The sequence below is a fragment of the Euphorbia lathyris genome, chromosome 2 (genome assembly GCF_963576675.1).
Source record: "Euphorbia lathyris chromosome 2, ddEupLath1.1, whole genome shotgun sequence".
NCBI lineage: Eukaryota > Viridiplantae > Streptophyta > Magnoliopsida > Malpighiales > Euphorbiaceae > Euphorbia > Euphorbia lathyris.
The window spans coordinates 133,891,080-133,900,496 of record NC_088911.1 but is presented as its reverse complement, the minus strand read 5'-3'; the positions used below and the strand labels follow the sequence as shown (position 1 = coordinate 133,900,496).

Below are 9,417 nucleotides of genomic sequence, written 5' to 3'. Positions count from 1 at the left end.
AATAATAATAGATTTTTGAACAAATTTATAGAAAAAGTTGCGCCCCTTAATGTTTTTAAGCAAGATCAAGATAATAATGGATTTTCGAACAAAGTTGGGTCTCTTAATGTTTTTAAATAAGATCAATTTTACTAAAAGCAAATGAAATTATAAAATATTTATAGGGATAATGTGCAAAAATTCCCCTAACATTTACATGCATAGCAATTTTACCTTTAAAGGTCTAAAATGATACAATTTTACCCCTAACGTTGCCAGACAAAAGCAATTTTACTTATAAAGTTGGCAAATTGTGTCAAACGTAAAATAATGGATATTTAAGAGATAGTTTCGTGTTTTTAAACAAGATCAATTTTATTAACATTAAATTTTTGACATACTAATTTAACATTAAATTTTTGAACAAATTTATCGAAAAATATATATATATATATATATATATATAATGGATTAAATTAAGAAATATGGATCAAGATAATAATGGATTTTGTGTGTTGAGTAATAAACTAAAATTTAAACTAAGACAAACAGGTTTTTCTTAATTTAAGCTTAAACCATAAACTAACTAGTAATAGCTATTATTAGTAACTCTAATTAAAAATAATTCCCTCAGATAATAGCTATAAAACCCCAAATGTTTTTCAAAAAAAGTATTCACCACATCAATTCAACAATGGCACACGGAAACGAAGACGGTGCGGCCAAGAAGAAGAAGATCGTCGTGATCGGCGTTTCTTCTTTGATTCTAGTGGCTATGGTTGTGGCCGTAACCGTCGGAGTTAACCAGGATAAAGGCAGCGGTTCCTCTGGTGAATCAGGTTCCGCCCCCCATATTTCTACCTCCAAAAAATCAATTCAGTCCATTTGTCAGCCGACCGATTATAAACAAACCTGTGAGCAAAGTCTTACAAAAGTCGCCGGAAATGCGACGTCACCGAACCAGCTAGTTATGGCTGGATTTGAAGCTGCAATTAAAGCTCTTGAAAAGGCAATTGAAAATTCCACCACCGTGCCAGATGCTGCTAAAGATCCAATGTCGAAACAAGCTCTTGCTAATTGCAAAATATTGATGAAAACCGCCATTAAAGATCTCCGAGTTTCTATTAAACAGGTCGGAGATTTTGATCTGACGAAACTGGATGAACTTCTCGATAACCTCAAAATCTGGCTTAGTGCTACAATTACTTATCAGCAGACTTGCATCAATGGCTTTGATAACACCACAGGAAAAGCCGGTGAGAAAATGAAGGGAATTTTGTTAACTTCTAGTCAGCTTTCAAGCAATGGACTTGCGATGGTCGCGGGACTTTCTTCTGTTTTCGGTGATTTCAATTTATCAATAATTACAGGCCGGAAACTTCTTTCAACCAATATAGCTGCCGAGCCGACGTGGCTTTCTCCTGCTAGAAAGAGACTTCTTGCTGCTACTCCGGCCACGATTAAGCCTGATATTACTGTTGCTCAGGATGGAAGTGGCCAATTTAAAACCATTGATGAAGCTATTAAGAAGATTCCTGATTTCAGAACTAAACCTTTTGTTGTTTATGTTAAGGCTGGAGTTTACAAGGAGAAGATCACTTTTAAAAGAGCAGCTACTCATGTCATGTTGATCGGAGATGGTCCGAATAAGACTAAGATCACCGGAAATGCTAGCTTTGCTAGTGGTGTTTCCCCTATCATGACCGCCACAGTTTGTAAGTACACATATATTTTAGATCTTGAGTTTGAGTTTTAATGTTTCATATATTTTTTTATTTATCCTAATCTGTTTCGTTTATTTGGTACAGCTGTTAGCGGATCTCACTTTATCGCAAAGGATATCGGGTTCGAAAACACAGCTGGAGCCATCGGACATCAAGCAATAGCACTCAAGGTGCAATCTGATATGTCCATCTTCTACAACTGCCATATATATGGCTACCAAAACTCCCTTTTCGCCCACACTTACCGCCAATTCTACCGTGACACCACAATTTCTGGCACCATCGACACGGTTTTCGGGGACGCCGCCGCAGTTTTCCAAAACTGTAAGTTCGTGATCAGAAAGCCAATTGATCTTCAGAAATGCACAATCACAGCACAAGGAAGGAATGACACAAGGCAAACAACTGGTTTTATCATCCAAAATTCCACCATTACAGCTGAAAAGGACTACCTCGCCGTCAAGGAGACAAATCCGGCTTTCCTAGGCCGTCCAAGGAATCCTTATTCAAGGACTATCTTTATGCACACTAATATTGAAAATGTGATCAATCCAAAAAGATGGTCTCCATGGATGGGAACATATGGAACTGAGACTTGTTTCTACGCTGAGTATGAGAACAAAGGAACTGGTGCTGATACATCAAAGAGTGTTACTTGGAAGGGTGTTAAGAAGATTACTGCTCAAGAGGCTGCCGGATTTTCTGCCGCAAAATTTATTGATGGAGATAGTTGGATTACTTCCTCTGGGGTACCTTATTCTTCCGTTATTTAAATATGAAGTTGTATTTGACTCAAAAGCTAATGATTGTCCGTTAGATTGCGCCTTAACAACATTCAAAAAATAAATAAATGCCATGTTATCAATAATAACTATTTTATGTTAATTAATTATTATTTATTTATTTATTGAAAATACAAAATAACATTTCAATGTTTTTATTTTCATTTATAGAGATACATTTCTTGATGTTAATTTCTTCTTCCCCTATGTTTAGTCTTTTTATGTTCCATGTTTAGTTTTTTTAAGTTGATGAATATTTTTTACAAATGGGCTAATAATAATAATAATATATTAATGAACATATTATTATATTTGTCGCCCAATTGTAAATCTGTATATGAAACCGTTAGACTTATCCACCTCGTACATAAAAAAGACTTAAACTTAGAGTTTACACTTAGAATTTACCTCAAAATATGAGCTCGGCTTACCCCTCCCCTGTAACATCCGTATCCAAAAGTTTCAATCTTTATATCCCGGTGTAGATTATAATATATAGAATATTAATTAATTGGGTATTATAAATATATTGTCGGGTTCAATTTAATGTTCTTAGATGTAAATTAAAAAGATTTGGGTAAATTTTATAAAATTTAATAATCAAGGAGGACCTTTTATTATATTAATTTAATAAAAAAACGAGTTGATTTACATGAATGACTAAATGAACTTAATTAAGTTATATTGACTTATTAAAACAAATATAATTAAGTTATATTGAATACTAAAACATAAATTTGGAGGAGGTGAAAAGGGTTATTATTAATATATATTTGTTAGTTAAAGTCTCAACACATATATATTTAATTATTAAAATATTAGACTCAAGAAGATAAATAAGTGGTGTTAATTGGAATACAAAATATACTGCTTGTTTTTATTATTTTAAGGAATGATGTGTTGTCAAAAAGAGGTTTTATGTGTCCTTACCTCATCCTAACATATTCTAATTTTGTTTTGTTTTCAATATGGTAATGGCACATATTTTAATTTAAAATAAAATAAAATAATAATTAATTGATTAAAGATCATTATAAATAGGATGTAAGAGACTTATAATGGGGAGTGTTATGATGATGGTACAAAAGAAACCTTAGAGAGACTAAGGAAAAATAAGTTTAGCAAATGAAAACCAACGTAAATAATTATTCTAGATAAAGAACTTTGAGGTATGTCCGACTTTGTATCGTTAGGTTTTAATAATTATTCTAGGTACGAGTTCATAATTTAATATACGTTTTACCATTAAATTACGTTTTACCGTTAATTTGATTTATGGGTTAATTTGATTTATGGTCTAATATTTGGGGAGAGAAAAATATGAGAAATTTTATAGTTATAAAACAAGTTCAAATTTCAATAAATTTGAAGATAAAATTGGTATTAATACACTCCTAACAAGGTGACGAGTCTAACTTGAGTGTTTGGAGTTGAAATTTAGTTTTAAGTTGTTTATAATTAAGTAACTTTAATTTGTCGAATTAAAATAAGTTATAAATTAGAAGGACTAATACCGATATTTGTCAACTAAAGTCGGTGTAAAGTTCAAATATAAAATTAATAGAATAATTTGAATATAAATTAGTACAAATAGACTTATGATAATATAACGAGTCTAACGATATATTCGGTCTAAAATAGCTATTCTGGTGACAGATAAAAATAAGTTTCAGTTTTAAATTATTTAACTTTGAATACGTTTTATTAAATTGTTTCAAATATAATGTTTAAAATATTTATATACTTTTGATTTTGATTATTTGAAGAATAATTATTTATTATCGTGGTATTTTGAAAGTTGGGCCGAGAAAATGAATTCGACTATTTTATGCGAATTGTTTTTGGATTGAGAAAGCTATTGCGGTTGTTATTGTTATTATTTATGTGATTTGAATCGAAATCCAAATATGATTTTTATGTTGTGATATTCGTTTTGAATGATAGATAAAAATGGATTTGTCCATCTAGGATTGCCCGGGGTAGGGGTAGTAGTTGTAAGACCATACCTAAGGGCGGTATGACCAGAGTGCACGGCTGGTAGTCCTAACGTTAGGCAGGGCGAGATATGAATGAGATATCTCGATTATTGATATGATTGATATTGTTGATGTTATGAGAAACTAGACGGGTGGAATTCGAGGATGGACACATACAAACTTTGTATTACGTTTTGAAAATGCTCGATGATTTGAAATATAATGATGAGTTTGTTTGCTTACGAATTCTGTTTGATAAAGTGTTTGCTTGATTACGAATTTGGTTTGAAAAAATGTTTATTTGATTACAAATTTGGTTTGATAAAGCGTTTGTTTGATTACGAGTTAGTTTGATAAAACGTCATTTTGATAAAAACATTTATTTGGTCATGAACTGGTTTGATAAAACGTTTATTTGTTCATGAACTAGTTTGACGAAACGTTTGATTCGTTTTGATAAAATGATTTGTATATATAAAATTATATAGTAATAAAGTGAAATATATAATTAAATCATTAGCGTGTTAATCAACATGTCAATGAGTCAAATTCGTAGATCGAGATACTAAATATATTGTGAATAGTAGTAGCGATAAAATAAAACTATATAGCAATAGAGTAAAGTCTATTAATTTTATCAACATGTTAATAAGTTAAGAGAACTACCTAAAATAGGCAGAACTACATGGCTTTGATTCTCGATTTAAAGAATAAAAGATTATTCGGGATATGTAGGAAGCTTGATACAATTATCAAGTTCAAGCCAAATAAATAAATAAACTTTAGGTAGTCCAAATAATTTTTTTTATCTATTAGAATATAGGTTCGTCTTTCAGGTTGTTAGGCGTTCGTTATCCTATTTTCCTTTCATGCTCGATGCCATTTTATCGGAAAAGTAGCATTTTTTAGCTTTTTAGGAAAAGGTGTTTGTATTTATTAAATTTTGACAAAATTATTATTCTTATTTTCACAAAACACGTTTCATTTTAAATGTTATTCATGTCATTATCGATAGAACAACAAGGGTTTTACTGATAGAATGGATGAACTGCAACTGCTGATGGTCCATCACATGGACTCCCTCCAAGGATAAATTAATGCCATCACAGCTGTTAATTCTACTATCGACACATCTGCTGAAGTAACTCAACACTTCTAGCAGATGACTACTGAGCTAACTAATGCTCAGAATTCTATCATATCTTCATCGGAGTGTACGATTGAGCAAGTTGCTGAACCTGTGCGACTACTCAGCATCAATCGTGAAGCGATGGAGACCGAACAAAATAAGACCTCTGCCATCTATACCTATTCGAAAAATACTTATGAGCATGTCAGACACCAAACCCAGCAGCGTCACCTTTATGACACATCTATGATGAAAGTGCATCATCAGTCCTTTGCCAAGCTTACTAACACTGTTATCTGGCTAGGAAAGGCACTCGCGTTCATACTCAACAACATTAGTGTCACTAGCAAACTCCCAGCATCAACAATGGATGTTGGACTGCAGGTCTTCAAAGGATTCAAGGAAAGTACGAGTAATCTACAACAGTTCTCATCTAAACTAACTCGTGCTGTTCAAGCTGGTCAATTCTCTGCTCCCGCTCCTCAACCCAGTTCTGATGCTGGAAAAAAGGGGGAGAAAGAAAAAGGTAAGGGTAAGCAAACAGAAGACCAAGGAACTCAACAGCAACAAGGAACCCCACAGCCAACTCAAAAGGAGGAACAAGACCCTACTCGACATGGTCCGCTCAATGATGATTCAAGCTTCTCTCCCTATCTCCTTTTGGGGATTTGCTTTGGAAACAGCTACTCATATAATTAACAATACATCGAGCAAGGCAGTTGAAGGAACACCATATGAATTATGGACGAGCCGAAAGCCCAACGTTTCCTTCATGAAGATTTGGGGCTTTGATGCACATGTCAAGAAATTGATAAGTGGCAAACTAGAGTCCAGATCTGTTAAATGCCAGTTCGTGGGTTACCCTAAGGAAACTAAGGATTATTACTTCTACAACCCAGCTGAGAATAAAACATTCGTGGCTAGGTTTGCAACCTTTTGGAAAAGGAATTCCTTTCCAAAGTAGACAGTGGGAGTGATATTGATCTCGTTGAGATTCAAGACTCACAAACTCCTGCAGCTTATGCTGAGGATGCTTTGGGAACAGATATAGATCTTCAAAACATTGAGGAGGCTAAACTGGTTATACAGGTGGTGTTTCAAGTAGATTCGTACAGAATTCTGATGAACCCTGTGTGTATATGAAATTCAGTTGGAGCATATCCACTTTCCTAATATTGTATGTCGATGACATACTGCTCATTGGAGGCAGTATATTAACACTGCAAGGTCAAGTAGTGGTTGAGTAAATGCTTCACAATGAAAGACTTAGGAGAAGCTGATCAAGATCTACAAGGTTAGATCCAACCGACTTCTAGGCTTGAGTCAGGTATCGTACATAAACAAGAATCCACCATGCACTCTATGTTATGTACAAGGCCAGATGTTGCGTGTTGCACCAAACATGACTAGTCGGTGCCAGTCAGATCCCGACAAGGAACACTGGAAGATAGTCAAGGCAATCCTGAAGTACCTCAACCGTACCAAAGATGTTTTTCTTAGTATTTGATGGGTAGGAGGAATGGCAATATCAGGTTACACTGATCGAGGTTTTAAGGATGATAACCAGTCACATACTGGGTATGGATTTCTCCTGAAAGGCGATGCCATTAGTTGGAGATCCTTAAAGTAGCCAACCATTGCCGATGCTATGACGGAAGCTAAGTACATCGTTGCATGCGATGATGCAGAGGAAGGAGTTTGGATTAAGAAGTTCATAACTGATTTAGGAGTAGGCCAAACTCTCCTAAGATCAGTTGATGTTTTCTGTGACAACAATGGGGCTATAGCACAAGCACTGGATCCCATGTCACACAAGAGATCCAAACGCGTACTTAGATAGTAACACCTTACCCGGTGACATTACATTGTAGAGGGTTGACACTGAGAACAATATCGCTGGTCAGTTTACCAAGGCAATTGGTAGTACTAGATCTATAGTGTTTAAGGCAATACCCTCTTGGAACTAGTTCAAGTGGGAGACTGTTGGTGTGCCCTAGTTCATAGGCATTGGTTCTTATAAAATGTATTTGTGTCACATTAATAAAGGCATTAATCTAGTTCATTTATATCTTGTTCTATAATATGAATAGAGAATCCATTGATTGATAATCGTAAAACCATATTCCAAGTCTATTCTATCATGGGAATGATTAGGACCACAAACTTGTATATTCGACGACTGTATGGTAGTAATTGATACTAGCCATAGCACTTGATAAGTCAGTTGTGAATATGGGTACATGTTGTATACATGTGACTGGATCGATCCGCCCGAGAAAACTACATGGTGGTTGTGTCATTAGTTTTCTTAAGTAGGTCTCTAACTATCTTCAGACTAGATTTCAGTATAATATCAATGTGGGATCCGGTTCACTTTGACATATGCCTAACAGGTCTGTAACAGGATGCGAAATACGGGTATGATTGGGTGAATAGGTGAACACATTAGTATTGATAGTGAAGTGATAGAATTACCACTCACATAACAGTGAGATGATATCACAGTCCACTTGATAAGTGAGATTGATAAGTGTGTGGCCACACCCTGATAAGTAGTTTACTTATCTGATTCATTAATCTACTTAAGATCAAAAAATATCGTAAACATCATAGAGGATGACAGCCGCCATGCCTCTAGTTTATAATATCGATATCAAATGGTAAAAGACGTTAAGAGATAACTACAGGGTGTCTGCATCTTTAGACTGCTGAAACTCTGTCTTAGTTAGGGGCAGTAATGGTTTGCTAGAACCCACTTACTGTCTGTGAGCCATAAGCCCACTGCTAGCTAAGGACAGTCCCATAGGATCGTGCACATCGAACATCTGAGTTAGAACTTATGGAACGGTACATTGGAGAGATAGAATTAATTAATGGATTGACAGTAAAATGTCAAGGTAATTGGTGGTTAATTAATTGATTAATTGATACTATGTATCAAGGTAATTAATTAATGGTCTTAAGTGATGAGTATTTAATTGATTAATTAGTTTGCGCGATGTAATTAGTTAATTTGTGCATTCGGTGAATAATTAATTAGATCAATACGTTAATTTATTGATTAGTGTTATTCATTTAATTGGGGTAATTAAATTTAATCTAATCATAATTAATTACATAGAATAAATATTATTGGTATTTATTTATGTAATTAGATTAGGATTGGATTACTTTTGTAATTAACCAATTAACCCTAAACCAATTAGGTTTATGAATACACTATATATATAAATTAAAACACTAAAACCCTAATTAACCAATACATCATATTCGGCCACCATACACATGAGATTCGGCCACTACAATTAGATAGTGGAGAAATCTTTTGTAAAATATCACAATCTCTCATGTTCTTCGTTCGTTCTTCGGCTAGCACCGGTTCTGGCTCAATAATTGTTCGTGCACCTGACTACGGAGATCTTACTACCTTGTGGATTCTTCAGCCGTCTCTAGAAGAGACAGTCCGGGTATGTTTATATCCTTAAACGGATCAAAAGGTTTTATTCAATCAATGGTTAACGGACAAAGATCAAGCTATAAGGGATTAGAAATAAATTTTAAACCGCAATTCCACTGCGCTATAGTTGATTAACTAGCTATATTCCCTAACAATGGTATCAGAACTATGGTTTAGTCTGTTTTGATTGATTGAAAAATTAATATGATTTGGTTTTATTATTTTTCCAAATCAAGTTTTTGAAATTTCCTATTAATTCCTCGTGTAGAAATTGTTCTAGGAAGTTTTCAATTTTATTTCTATCTGTATTTTTGGTGTGTTTGGTGATGAAATTGTTTTTAGAATAATTTAAAATTAAATAAAAAAATAC

General features: G+C 34.0%; 1 protein-coding gene across 1 annotated transcript; it reads left to right on the top strand.

The window, feature by feature from the left end:
• The first annotated feature begins 642 nt into the window (after positions 1-642).
• LOC136217508 (putative pectinesterase/pectinesterase inhibitor 28) lies at positions 643-2,476 on the top strand. Its single transcript, XM_066004100.1, has 2 exons — positions 643-1,694; positions 1,788-2,476. The coding sequence occupies exons 1-2, from the start codon at positions 674-676 to the stop codon at positions 2,474-2,476; spliced, it is 1,710 nt and encodes a 569-aa protein (XP_065860172.1). The 5' UTR covers positions 643-673.
• The last annotated feature ends 6,941 nt before the right edge of the window (positions 2,477-9,417 follow it).

Coding starts and splice junctions, on each gene's coding strand:
- LOC136217508 (XM_066004100.1), top strand. CDS start 674: ATGGCACACGGAAACGAAGACGGTGCGGCCAAGAAGAAGAAGATCGTC. Junction 1,695..1,787: donor TATCATGACCGCCACAGTTT/GTAAGTACACAT, acceptor TATTTGGTACAG/CTGTTAGCGGATCTCACTTT.